The sequence below is a fragment of the Oenanthe melanoleuca genome, chromosome 12 (genome assembly GCF_029582105.1).
Source record: "Oenanthe melanoleuca isolate GR-GAL-2019-014 chromosome 12, OMel1.0, whole genome shotgun sequence".
In the NCBI taxonomy this organism is placed as follows: Eukaryota; Metazoa; Chordata; class Aves; order Passeriformes; family Muscicapidae; genus Oenanthe; species Oenanthe melanoleuca.
The window spans coordinates 15,194,789-15,208,977 of NC_079346.1; the positions used below are offsets into that span (position 1 = coordinate 15,194,789).

Consider the following 14,189-nt stretch of genomic DNA (forward strand, 5'->3'; position numbering starts at 1 on the left):
CCACCCCTCCTTCTCCTCCTTGCTGCATCTCCTGAGAGGGGTGAGCAGTGAGTGGGCAGCCCCACCTGCCCTGCCCAGAGGGGCTGAGGCTGGCACAGACCCTGCCACCATCAATCCTCACTCTCAGCCCTCCTCAGGAGCTCAGGTGGGTGGGTGGGTGCTGGAGGGCTGACCTTGGGGCCAGGATACCCTCACACAGCTCTGCTGTTTTCCACCTGAGTACAGCGTGTCCCAGGCTCAGCCTTGACAAGCATCATCCCCTGCCATGAACACAACACAAAAGATGGAAAATTACTTTATTTCTGTGTTGTTCTGCCTGTGACACCCAACTGAGACTGTCTGCTGATTTCAACACTTCTCCCCACATAAACCCCAGGGCCCTTGCTAGTGGGGAAAGGTGAAAACTTTCCATCTGCAAACATTCTGACAGCCTTGGAGACCTCTGGGAAAATTTTCTGATGTTCCCATTTGTTAAAAACCACTTGGAAATCCAAAGACTGTTTGGAGGATAGTGGAGGTGAGGTGCAGGCAAAATTAATAGGAAGCTAATTTCCTTCTAACTGCAGCTAAAGCTGGTGTAAGGCTCGTGAATAAGTCCCAGTTATGGGGAGCAGCCATTGTCCATCAGCACCAACTCTGGCTCCATTTAAATAGAAAAATTGAAGCTAAATAAAGAAAGGATAGAAAGAGCACTATTATGTTCCATTCAGACCTTCTGGTATCATCTCCCTCCTTTCTTACTTCGGCAGCATCTTCTTTTTTCCCTCCATTATTTTTGTTAAAATTAAATTTGCTGAGATTTCACTGGTAAGGAAGCAATAGCAGAGGTAGGGAAGTGCCCTCCCTGCCAAACCCACATACATCAACAAAAGGACACCCCCAATTTTTCAATTTTGCCTGGTATCTCCCCAGAGCAGGGCTAAAGCTGATGTGGCTGCTGATGGATTTGCAGGGCTGTTCCCCCTTGGCATGTCAGCTCTTTTGGGGGACAACAGGGATCAGGGAGCTGAGCCCTGCAGCCCCCAGGGACACTGTGCCATGCCACTGTGCACAGCCTCTCCCCAGTGCCCCCTGTGCTGGGAAGGTTCCTTGGGCACAGCTCTGAGGTTGAGATGCCTCCAGTTTCCCAATCCTGCCTAATGTGACCAGAGTGGTGGGGTGTGACACCCAGGGGAACAGTGGGCATGGGGACATCCAGTTTCTGTCCCCTGCCCTGCAGCACTGATGGCAAAAGCCCAGCCCAGCCTGATGGATGCATTAGCCCTGCTCTTCATTCCCTGTGCTGGGAGTTGCTCTGCTCCCCAGGCTGTCTCCTCCTGCCTCAACCATCAGCCAGTTTTTCCTTCACTTCTATCCAAAATCCCCTTTAATGTATCTTAAGCCCATTAGCTCCATCCTCTCCAGAGCAGCCATGGCAGGATCCTCTCCTCCCTGCTTTGGTAGCTCCCCCCAGGCTGGGGAGGGACAGGAGATATTCTCTGCCTCCTCAGCTGCAGATGAGTAGGACTGTGGGCAGGGAGACCTGCTCAGGAGAGCAAGTGCCCTCCACTTCAGTCACAGCATCTGCCTGACCTCTCCATCCATCTCCCAGGCTCTCAGTGGCTGCTTCCCCTGCCAAGGAGCCCTCTTACTGTCACCAGCTGGGGACAATGGCTCTGGCAGTCAGTAACTCTGCTTTCAAGGCATCCATCCCCCACTCCAGCCTGTTCCTGGCTCTGCTCTGGTGCATAGACTCCCAGGCAGGTTGAGAGGAGAGACAGAGGTCAGTGCAGGACATGTCACCCAAGCTGGTGGGACCCCATCAAGCCCAGATCCTCCCCTCCCTTCTGCAAAGGCCTCCTGAATGCTCTGGGGGTCACCTGAGTGTTATTTTTGTATGAGGCTGTGTGGTTTGCTGCAACACCCCCTTCTCTCCTGCTGTGGTACTGTGTTTCCATGGCACACCTGCTGCCAGGCCTGCCTGGGGACAAGGAGCAGTCCTGGTGCACCAGCATCGGCTGGGGCTGTCCCCAGGGCTGCACCTGCTGTGCTTGGGGCTCCTGGGCAGCTCCAAGGACTCTGCCCAGCAGCTCCACACCAAGAGCATCACTGACCCAGCAAGCGGCTATTGAGTAAGGATCCCATGGCACCGTGTGGGAGCTGGGTGATGGGGCAGCAGAGTGGGGTGCCCAGGGCATAGTGGGGTCCCCAGGGAGAGCAGGGTGCCCCAATGCACAGCGGGGTGTCCCAGTCCATAGTGGGGTGCCCCAATACAGAGCGGGGTGCCCCTGGGCAGGGCGGGGTGCCCCGGGGTAGAGCGAAGTGCCCAATGCACAGCGGATGCCCCAATGCAGAACGGGGTGCCCCAAATTCAGAACAGGGTGCCCCAATGCAGAACAGAGTGTCCCAATGCAAAGCGGGTGCCCCAATGCAGAACGGGGTGTCCCAATGCATAGCAGGGTGCCCCAGGACAGAGGGGAGTGCCCCAAATTCAGACCAAGGTGCCCAATGCAGAACGGGGTGTCCCAATGCAGAGCGGGGTGCCCCAGTACACAGTGGGGTGCCACAAATTCAGAGCGGGGTGCCCATTGCACAGCAGGGTGCCCCAACACAGCAGGGTGCCCATTGCACAGCAGGGTGCCCCAATGCAGAACGGGGTGCCCCGTTGCACAGCAGGCACGGCGGCGCTCCCCGCCCCGTGGCGCAGTCACCCCGCTGTCCCCGCGGGAGGAGCCGCTGAATGCTCTCTCGGGAGCACCGGGAGATCAGAGCTGACGGGCCTGCAGCTAAAGCACTGATTGCCAGAAATCATAGGATGGCTGCTCTCGGAGTAGGGCAGAGAATTAGATTCAGTCTCTAATTAAAGGTTTGCTCTTCATTTGAATTTCAGATGCCAGCTTTAATTTTAGAAACTTTTGCAGGCTGCGGAGTGACCTGCCCACCTGCCTGCTGCCAGCCCCGGTGACATGGACAGATGTCACCGTGGCTCAGCTGGGGGACACGGCTGCACACCGGGCACTTGCTGCCCACTGCAGAACCTGGTTCCACCGGCCGTGACAAATGCTGTGCCATGACCCTGGTACAGAGCTGGGACAGACTGCGAGGGGCTCAGCCCTAGGCAGGGTGGTGGCTGTGCCAGAGATGCCACAGCGACAGCACTTACATATTCAGTGTCGGCCTTGGAGTCGTAGTACTCGATGTCTTCCTCCTGCAGAGAAAGGGAAGAGCTGTTAGTGCCAGCCAAGGATAGGGATGGGAAAGGAGTGCCTCCCCCTGCCTCGTCCCCGCTGCACCTCCCTCATGCTGGGGACTGAACCCTTCCCAGCCCACGCTGACCCCGGGACATGTTCAGAACCTCACATCCTCCACATCCACCCTCCAAGGACTGGCCATGGCCTGCCACGCTTCCGTCCACTCATGGCGGCTGCAGCCCTGTGACAGTGACACCGGTGTGACCACAGCCTCTGCGCTGTCACCAGCTGCGAGCTGTGCCACGTCCCCGCAGCCAGGGCGCTTTGGCTCTGCTGCAAACATCAGGAGCCACAGAAGAGCCGGCTATAGGCAGCGTGGCAGGCACCCAGGCCCCCTCTCCGCACTGCAGAAACAGGGAGAAAAGTGTCCTTGCTTCCACAGAGAAATGCACGTCGTCAATTTGGGGTATTTAGAGCCTATTTAAGCAGAACGGTCTGCTCGGATTCCTCTTCCCAGAGTGTCAAGACGCGAGACAGCTGATAAAATTCCTGAAGAGGCAATCGGGAGAGCAGCGATGCTGTCACAACAGCGTTCTGTGTACCAGTGGAAAGGGTAATTAAAGGGCACTCGGAGACTCTTCCCTGCGTGCCGGGACCGATGTGGTGCCGGCACAGTGGCAGCCGTGGTGGCGCTGACACGTCTGCCAGTCAATCACCATCAGCAGCCAACCAGCCTTCCCGGCACGGGCAGAGCTGATTATCGCTGTATTATCTAACCAGGAAAGCGATCTGGACCCCGAGCAGAAACGGCCAAAACTCAGTGGTCTGCATCCCTGTGTCCTGCCTGTGCCAGGCACGGTGGCACCGTGACATCCATCCAGCCTGGTCACGGGCTGGGGCTGGAGAAAGGGACACCACCCATCCCAGCCTGGCCCCACTGAGCGCTGGCAGTCCCTGACCCTCACCGGGATTACCCTCTCAGCCACAAAATCCCTGCCCAGAGTGGTTTGCTGTAGCTTCTCCCAGCTTCCCAAGAGGTGGGAAAGGCTCTGAAGCTGATCCTGGGGACATCAACAGCAGGGGACCCTGGCAAGCTGTGCAGGGGATGGAGATTGTAAAAAGCAATTCCAGCATCTTCCTGAGCAGAGGGGCCGTCGCTTCCGCGGGCTCTGCGACTCTTAATGATTGCGATAAGACAAGCACCGGGAGGGGAAAGTGAAAAAAAAAAAAAAAAAAAATTGACGCAGCATCTTCCAATTTCTGCTATTTAAAAGCCCAGTCATTAAGGGAACACACTTATTAATTATCTGTGATTTGTTGTGAAATGCTGTGGGGTTTACAACAACAAGAAAAGGAAAAAAAAAAAAAGAAGATTGTGCTGGTGTGCCGCTGCCGAGCCGCTCTGCTCCCGGCCCCCGCTCGCCCCTGCCCCTCGCCGGCACCGCCGCTCCCGGTCCGCGGCCATCTGCACTTCCTAATTAACCGAACCCCCGGAGACCCGTAACACAAACGAGCTAATTTCATGTTTAATGATCTTTAATCAGGAGCGGGTGTGACTAACCACGGCCATCCAGAAGGTGCTTTGTTATTCATTTTATTTGCCATCGGCTCGGTTCCCCTCCCGCGCGCAGCGGAGAGGGCGCGGGGTGATGATGCTCGGGCAGGAGAGCGGTGCCCTGATCCTGCTCTCGCACGCCACAGCGAGCAGAGTTCCTGTAAGCACGTCCCTTCCACCCACTCCCCTAGGGATCGCTGAGCCCCTGCCATGCACTCTTCCAAGCCCCGACAGCCCCAGGAGCAGCTGGGTGAGATCTCAGCCGCACTCAGGCTGTAGCTGAGGTTTCCACATGCACGTGTGGGACACAGCACCAGCACGGCCCTGAGACGTGCCCTGATGCCAGGCTCCCAATCCTTGCCACAGCCCTGCTGATGCTGGGGGCTTTTCACAGGGCATCTGTGTTCTTGCCACTTGCAAGCCTGTGTCTATTCCAGGAAGGAGGGATAGAGCCCTCAGAGATGTTCTTAAAAGATGCCATGGGTATTCCAATAGGTAACAAGGGGTCCTACAATTTCTGTCCCTAATATTTTTTTTAAACCACATTTGCGTTCTTCACATAATCCTCTCCTCCTCCTCCTCTGGTCCATGTTAAACTCAGCATCAGGTCTGTGTAAATAGCACTGGCATTTCTAGAGTCTTTCAGAATAAATACCAATAAAGAAAACAAGAGGGTGAAGATATCAAGGGATTTCGAGGCAAAATATTGTTCCTGTCTCCTGCAACCGAGCCTGCAGGAAGCACACACTGGCTGCCACTGCAGGGGAGGCTGACAAGGAGGAGCTGCTGCTCCATGATGTGTTAACCACTGCCCATTTTCTTGCACCTGAACTGCCAAGTGCCACCTGCACAATGGCACTGCATGGCCGTGTTGCTGGTGGGTAAGTGTGGGGTTATTTCAGCTCCTAAACCCTCAGTGTAACACTCTGGCAGTTCAGTGCAACCTCAGACTGATCTGCAGCTGTCCCTGAAGCCACTGCCCTGGCTTCTCCAGGACAAAGCCACCAAGGAACCACTGCACCTGCACCAAACCCTTGTGGTTTGGTGTCACTGGGCAGCCCCTTGCCGAGGCTTGACCCCGGTGGGACCTCCTGGAGGTGACCCTGGGGCTGCTGCATGCCAGAGTCTCCCCAGGGACCTTAACTCCTCCCTCAACCCCTTGAGCCCTCCTTGGTAGCCATGTGCTCCACACCTGCACTGTTTTCACACCAAAACACCAAGCAAAAAGCTGATTAAAAATTCTGGAGAGCTGCAAGCTGAAGCCTTGCCAGCGGCACAAGGGAGGACCCTACGGTGGCACCAGTGCTCCCTTGCCACCCACCAGCAGAACAGGTATGAGACAAAGCCCAGGACAAGGAGGGGCACTCCTAGCCACAACCCCTGACACAGCCCTCCACAATCATTCAAATAGATCTTTTTTTTTTTGCCTAAAACAATTACTGCAACAAAAAAACATGTTGCAAAGGTCAGTGCTCTGTTATCTCGCTGCAGCATGGAGATGTCTGCATGGAGGGGTGCTGGCCCAAGCCTCCAAATCAGCAACCTAACGAGGTGGCAGTCAAACCAGATCACACACACAGCTGCCACCACCCTGAAAAAGCCTCGAAGGGGCTGTTGGTGGCACATCAGCTCCCTGCTCCATCCATCCAGCTGGAGCACACAGCTGGCAGGGACAATGCAGGACGGCTATGGCTCGCTCTCCCCTACAGAGCTTTCCTGTGAAATCACCTAATCTGGCTAATCCTTCTCCTGAGCACCTGTAGGATCTGTAGTACTCCACAGGATTGCTCACTGTCGTTTTTAAGTGTCACCCTGCTAATCACACGCCCTGGGGACGCTGCAGCTCCCCGGGGCAGTTTTGCAGGCGGATCCTGCTGCAGTGCATTGATTTGGGTCCCTCCCAGCCTCCGGCTGTGGGTTTCATTTCTCCGAGCAGCACAGGTGACCCCTGTGGTCAGCAAATCTCTTTCAAGATTTAATTGGCTCTGGAAGAGCTAAATCCTGCAGCAGTTTGCCTTCAGGCAGTTAGGAAGAACTCGGAGGGTGGTGGGGAAGAAAAGATGGATCCCGAGCTGCCACCTGCCTTTTTCCAGCCACTGGATGGAGCTGGTGGCAGGACCAGATCCCAGCCCACAGCTTACCAATGTGGGGACAAGCCAGGTGACCAGAGCTGTGCCATGGGCAATTCAGTGGGTGGGGAGAGCAAGCAGGAGCTGGTGTGCCCATGCAGCACTGGGGGCTCTGCTCCCCACCTTTCCTCTGCCATCAGCACAGAGGGCAGTGAGTATTTAGGTACTTCTTCATCTCCCTGCAATCACAGCCATGCCTGGCTGTGGCTGGTAGGGGCTGAACCTGTATTTCCACTGCTAGAGCTATCCTTATCCACATGCACTCAATGAATCCTTTCCTAGTCCCCAGAAGAGGACAGTATTCATGGGTAGCCCCAGCCACCACAGGCTGTTGGAGAGACCAAGAAGGGCTCTAATGGGGACCATGCTTCTCCTGCAGCACTGTGAATTCCCTGCATCCCATCCACCATCAGGGGCCGTAAGCATTACCCAGGACAGGTGGAAACAGTCATCATAATCTGCCTTGGCATCTTTTTTTTTTTTAAAAAAGCAATTTCCTCCCTCTGCCTCTCTGACAGAGCTGGGGAAATATTTAAGTGACCTGTCAACACTTTTTTCATCTCCCTGAGAAGATGTTTTATCTGATCACACCTCGCCAGCTATTCTTCTTTACATGGCATCTCCTGTCCCTGCTGCTCCTCTGAGGCTTCCCTCCACTGCACCCGGGTGCCACAGGGATGCCAGCACACAGAGAGGCTGTTGGAGACCCCTTGCCCTTCCTGGGATGGCATGGGATGGGATGGGAAACCATCACTGAGAGGAAAGCCAGCAACCCCTACACCAAGCTATCACAGTTATGGAGACACCATGGAGTGGCCCAGCTGTCTTGCAGAGTAGGGAGTTGGGAAAGCCCCCTCAAGCCCCATCCCTAGTTTTGAAGAGGGAACAGCACCAACACAGGGTTTTGTGAATGATTTTCTTGCTCTGCTTTCTGGCCAGACCGGTGCTACAGGAGCAAGGCTGGTGCTATAGCACAGTAATTCTCCGAGCGTAATGAAAGCTGACATTATATCAAACACAATAAAGACTCTCAGCTGATGGAGATCATTCCTGAACACACAAACCCATTAAACTGAAAAAAAAAATATCAATTCTACACACTCGCCAGCCAAAAGAAAATGTGATTTGTTATCTAAAAGGGGGTTATAAACACAGCTTCAATGCACTTTCTGTGCTGTAATGAAAACTGGGTTTGAAATGGCAAGATGACTGCAAATTAGAGTATTTGATTTTATTTTCTAACTTTTTAGGTAAACCTTCTACAAGGGCAAGTGCAAGGTTATGGTGACAATCTTTCTGTTCTCAGCCGATAAGTAGGATCTGTAATTAAAGGAGGAGGAAAATGAAAGGAGGATAAGGAGCCCGTCTGATGCTGCTTTGAACACAAAGCCCTGCCTGCATGGCCGTGCCCAGCCCACGGGAACAGCTGCTGGAGCCACCAGGGCACAGCACAGCACAGGCACTGCTCCCCACAGACACACCCAGCAGTGCTGGGAGGAGCAGCAGCTTGGGCAGGACCCTGCACCTGCACCTGCAGGGATGTGGCACCCAGGGCTGGGCACCCAGCCACGCTGCCACGTCCCCCCCACTTCATCCTGCACCTTTCCTGGGCAGGCAGGAGCACAGTCTCTATTATTGCTCCTGTCCATCCCCATTTGGCAAACAGCAATCCCCTTTTCCCTGGAGTTTCGTTCCTAATGGAGCTTGAAATTATCTGGGCTTTGTTATTCCTCATGTGCTTGCAGGCAGGGGTTACAGATGGAGGCAGCAGTGTGGGGCTGTCCAGCTCTTGTGATCCCCCTGCCACCTCCACAAATGTCACCACACCCCAAAAACACCCAGTGGTTAAACCCTGTCCCCAGCAGCTCCTACATCCACGGCTATTGGATATTTTTATTTTCCAAGGAAAAAGGGCTCTGACCCTTCAAAGGGCCCTTTTCAACATCAAAAGGTGGGGAGAGGTGGGAGGCAGAGGGGCAGCAGGCAGAGAAAGAGGGGAGTTTCCCAGTATAGTGATGGCAAATGCAGTGAGGAAGAAGACTGAGAGAGAAACAACAGTAATAAACATTTTATGAAGCAGAAAATGGCTTATAAAGAAGTCAACTTTTAAAGGCAATTTATATAATCCTGCCAAGCGCACATAAACGTGGGGATGGATCTCTGCAGCGCTGGAGTGTCCCTTAAAGGCACAAATAGCTCTGGCAGCCCCAGCAGACTGACAGGCTGCAGTGGTGATGGTGATGATGATGGTGATGATGATAGTGATGTTGCCCTGGGATGCATTCCGTGGCTGGCAGTGCAGATCTGCACCTCTGACAGCATCCCCCAGGTGAGCATGGCCCCCAGCCCCACACACTATGTGAGTGTGGGACACCTGAGACCCTGCTGGTGCTGCTGGGATGGGGCTGCAGGTCTGCAAAAGAACCCAAGGAAGACTCAGGAGGAAAGCAGAGCACACAAATGGAAAAGAGCTGGGAGAACATGGAGCTGACTGGGATGTCTGACAGGCCACATCAGAGAGGATGGATACAAAGGATGGCAGCAAAACAGCAACATGACCTTTCAGCATTTTTATAGGTACTTCTGCAGATCCCTTGCCCAAGTAGGGCAGCAAACAGAGGATGGGAACCTGAAAACTGCATTGCAGGGTGGGCTGGAGTCATGGCACTGCTGTTTGCTGCTGGGAATGGTCAGCACAGGGGGAACTCAACCACTGCCACAGGGGGATAGGACTGGGGACGTCCTGAGCAGGAGGACAGCCATGATGTGCCTTGAAGGACAAACCCTCATGGCTCTGCATGGAGTGGAGCCAGACTATCCCAGTGGACCTCTGGCCTGTAGGCCAGAAGATTCTCACTGGGAAAACTGGTAGGCCAGGCCACTGCAAACTGGGAATTTTCTGTGGTTTCCTACCAAACCAGTGCCAGGTGGTTGATGTCCCTTGGTGGGAGCCCACTCTGGCAAAGGGACATTTCCAGAGCTCCACCAGCCCTCTCCAGTGAGTGGTTGTGTATCCCTGAGAGACCCTCACTGGGCAGGCAGGGAAGGGCACGATCTCTCCCCACAGCCTGCCCACATCCCTGCCCACCATGCCACTCTGAGCTGCCACCTAGCCCTGGAGTGAAACAAGCTCAAGGGAACTCATGAGGGTGCTCAGAGTATGGCTGACCTTGGGGCAAAGGCTGCTTTTGACCAAGGAAAATGGTCTGATGTCCAGAATTGGTTTGGGGACACAGCCCCAGCTTGGCACAGCTGGTAGACAGGAGGGTGGACAAGCACACGGAGCAGGGATGGAGCAGGAAAGGATGAAAGGATTGTTTAGGGAACAGGGAAGCAGTTTGCTCCCTTCTGAGGTGGGAGGCTGAACTCAGCCCCAGAAAGGCCAGCATGGCTGGCATGTAGCTGGAAACACCAGAAAACAGCAAGGAAAAAGGAACTTTCCCCGTAGAGATGGATGGTGAGTGATTGCTGGCAGCAGCATCCAGCCGCTCAGGCTCTTGCTCCTGCTTCATTTTCCCCTCGACTTCCATAGCAACCCATCTGCAGTGAGGTTTAATGGGGCTGCCATTAGCACTAATGCCGCGCAAACACTCAGCATCTGCCGGCGCCTTTGGATGGAAACACAAAATAACCCAGCTCGCCACGATCTGTCATCGCTCCGGCTCGGGGTCAGGACGCGACACGCTGGGAGGAGAGGGGAGAGCCGGAGCAACGGGCTGCTGGGTGGGAAGGGAGAGAGGAGGGGCTGGGATGCCGTGCTGCCGCCTTCCCTGCCTGCGACAAGCGCCGGGACAAGCTGGGGGCAGCTGCAGAGCCGGGGCAGAGCTGCGGGCACACGGGTCTGACCCAGCCCGGACAGCTCGTGGATGAAGGGCACGGAAAGGAGGCTCTGGCAGTGAGACAAAGCCCCTCATCTCTCTGCTCTGCTCTGCTCAGGAGCTGAGCTGCTGCAGGCAGGATGGAGGCAGGCAGGGCTGATGCCCAGCACCCTGGGGGCTGTGCACAGGGCTGGACCAGTCCATCAAGTGTCCCAGCCAGGCCTGGGCTGTCCTGATAAAGCTGCACCAAGCTCCGCGGTGACGCATCGCTGCACATTGTTTCTGGGTGACTTGCTCCTAATTACCTTGATTAAGTGGTTGCAAACAGTGCTATTAAAAATATTTTTTTTTTTCTATGAAAGTGGATTTCTGAAAGGTTTGTGCTGTGAATGGCAAAATGAGCCAAGAGCTCCCCAGCGCTATAGCCTTTCCCAGCATGTTTTGTGTCCTGCTGTTATTTCCGTGGCAGTGGAAGGCAGCCAGGTCTGGCTGGAGAAGGAGCTCTTTGGGGCTGCAAAGAGCCCCTGCAGCAGGAGCCCATCCCTGCATGCCAGAGGCTGAGCAGAAGCCCCAAGCACTGCTACAAAAGGCAGTGACCTTGTGCCACCTCTGCCTGCCCTGCACATGCCCTGGTCACAAGGCATCCAACCCTGGGGTGCATGGGGCAACCACAGTGTCCCTGGGGTACCCACAGTCAAGATTCAGGGATATGTTTCCTGATCCCAGAGGGCACATGAGACTGGGTGAACCCTAAGGATGAAGATGCCCAAAGCTTGCCCTGCACTTCTCTGAGCTTTGTTTGGGAGCCAGAGCCAAGGTCCTGGTGTGGCACAGGCATTGGCATCAGCAGGTGCCTGCACCAAATCTCATTTTCCTCTTCACCTCCTCTCCACTGCCTCTTGGGAAGAGATGCTCTCATGCAGACAGAACACCTCTGTGATCTCATCCTGCTCCTTGGGAACCCGTGGGACACAGAATCAGCCACCTATGTCCACCCTACACTGGCCACAGGGCAAATGAAAGCCAAGCAGGTCAATCCCTTGCCTTCTCTTTTTCTCCTCCCACCTCTTCCTCTCCACGGCAGACCCTGGTGCCCATCAGCTGTGGCAGGGAGGTCAGTGTGAGCAGCAGCAGCTCAGAGTGTGAAATATCCCCCAGCCAGGCAGTGGGGCTGTCCCCAGGCTGTCCCCTCAGAGGATGCAGGGGCTGCTCAGGGCTGGGCAGGATGCAGCCCTGCCCAAGAGGAAGGGGCAGGCTGGCTCTGGAGTATTTTTTATCGCAGACTCCATTCACACTGGGAGAAAAACAATCTTTCCTTCCCTTTGTATTATGGTTATAATTTGAGAGCATTTCCAGACAGAATCCTTCAGGTTCCCGCTGAGTGCTATCACCGCCAGAATTACAAAGTCAAATGCAATCATTAAACCCGCGTCTTCCCTCTCCCAGCCCAGATTGCTCCTTCCCCGGGAGCAGCCCCCACCGCAGCTGCTGGCATGTGCCACACTCGAGCCACCGCCGCTGTCACCCCGTGAAGGGAGGATGGGATGTGTCCCCAGTGCCACTGTCACAGCGCAGGGAAGGGAGCTGGGCTGTGCACAGAGCCTTACCCGGATGTTGTCCTGCCAGTGGTGAGCCTTCTGGAACTTCTCTGCCGCGTTGGCCAGTCTCTGCAAAACAAGTGGGAGAGGAGAAATGAGCCTGGGGAAAGCGAGGGGACCAGGAATCACCCAGCCCAGGAGCATTGGGGTGCCACCCCAGCAGCCAGCATCCCTGTTTGGGGGTTCCTGCAGCACCCTGCCACCCTTCTGCTGCACTGGCAGGGGGCAGGCACTGTGGGCAGCAGCTGGGATGTGTTCCAGGAGCAGGGAGCAGTGTTTCCTGCTTGCTCCTGCCTTTCCTGGAGCAGGAGCAGGAGCAGGAGCAGGAGCAGGAGCAGGAGCAGGAGCAGGGCAGGATCCTGATGCATAGGGTAACAGCTGAACCTAGGTCTCTGTACTGACAGCCCCCAGAGCAGGGCAGACTCTTCAAAAATGCCCCAAAACCCCCTCCAAATGCCCCTTTGCTGGGACCCAGGGGTGCACCGTGCTGCCCACCCAGATTTAATCCCTTTGCAAACCCATGCCCACAATGGGGTAACCAGAGGAACAGGGATTTGCCAGAAGCAGGATGGGGTGATGCTGAGCACCAGGACACCCTCTGGATGCTCTGCCATGAGACCCCTCACCAGCACAGAGGGTGCAGCAGGGCAGGGCTGGAGACTGGGCAGCCCCTGGGGTACTGCAGTGCCTGGAAGAAGCTGCAGCCTGGCCTTTTGTGGAATCAAAGGGGATACACAGGGCAAGAGCTCCAGGCTTTCTACAGAATCCTCTCTGCCACACTAAGAAAATTAAGCCAAGAGCAAAACAAGCACGTTTTCCTCCAGCCCCAGGCAGCCAGGTTTGTGGGCAGCCACCTTGGAGCTACCTGCCAGGGCTGTAAAACCTGCTCAGCACCAAAATCCAGTGGGAGGCAGCCCAGTGTCCTGGCCAGACCCCTGTGTGTGAGGCACTCACTGCTAACAGGGGCAGGGGCTGATGTCTGGCCATGCTGTACTCAGCACAGCCTGCTCCCCTCCAGCCATCAGCTGTACAAGGCTCCAGGGAATACACACTGCCAGCTCCCAGCTCCAGGGGCCAATCTGTATGGGGCTGGCAGGCCATGAGGCTGTCAGTGCTGCTGCAGTCCCTAGAGGCTCCCTGGAGAGCTGGTGGGAGACACCAAGCAGAGATGTGCCTTACAGCACAGGCTCCTCATCCCCCTGCAGGTGCATTTCCCTAGAGGGGATGGACATGCTCTGCTCCATGCAAGTGGTGCTGGCAGCCAGAGCAGGGCAGAGAGCTGAGCCCTGGCTGTTTGCACACTGAATTGGCTGGGAGAAGGAAGGAGCACGGACAATGTGGTGACATCTTGGGCTAAATAACAACCCCAAATCACCCAGAGATTCACATAACAAACACAGGATTGCCAGCACACACATGACCTCCACGCCATGAGCCACAAATCTCAGGATTAAAAAGCACTCCTTTGCTCATCAGGGATGTGGCAGGCTGGTGGGAGCCCACAGGGGCAGCAGTGAAGTCCAGCAATATCCCTGGGAAATTACTTCCCCAGGGCCTGAACAGAGGCCAGCTTTAAGAGCACACGCACATAAGAGCCCTGGGCACAGCTCCCAGCTGCTGTCCCCACTGTCACCAGTTTCTCCAGCACTCCCATCAGCACACAGGGATGCAAAATGTCTCAGCCCTTCCAAATGGATGCTCAGGGGAAAGGAAGCCCCCAGGTGCCACAGTGTCCCCATTGCCCATGCAGAAGAGTGGCAGCCCCAGCCCTGGCAGGGTGGCTGGAGCAGGGCTGTGGCAACAGAGGCTGTGCTTCTGTGAGCGTGGCAAAACACAGGCACTCAGAAGTAAGGTGAAAGACATCAGAGATCTGGCCCTCCCCAGCCTGAAAATGCAGCTTACTCTTATCAGATGCAGGG

General features: G+C 55.5%; 1 protein-coding gene across 2 annotated transcripts in view; it reads right to left on the reverse strand.

The window, feature by feature from the left end:
- CACNA2D2 (calcium voltage-gated channel auxiliary subunit alpha2delta 2) overlaps window positions 1–14,189 on the reverse strand; it is a 205,167-nt gene that overhangs the window by 28,631 nt on the left and 162,347 nt on the right. For both annotated transcript variants that reach the window (XM_056501746.1, XM_056501745.1), the window contains exons 4-5: window positions 12,280–12,339; window positions 3,143–3,187 (exon numbers count right to left, since the gene is read on the reverse strand). In XM_056501746.1, the coding sequence (XP_056357721.1) occupies window positions 3,143–3,187; window positions 12,280–12,339 (105 nt within the window). The remainder of the gene's footprint in view (window positions 1–3,142; window positions 3,188–12,279; window positions 12,340–14,189) is intronic.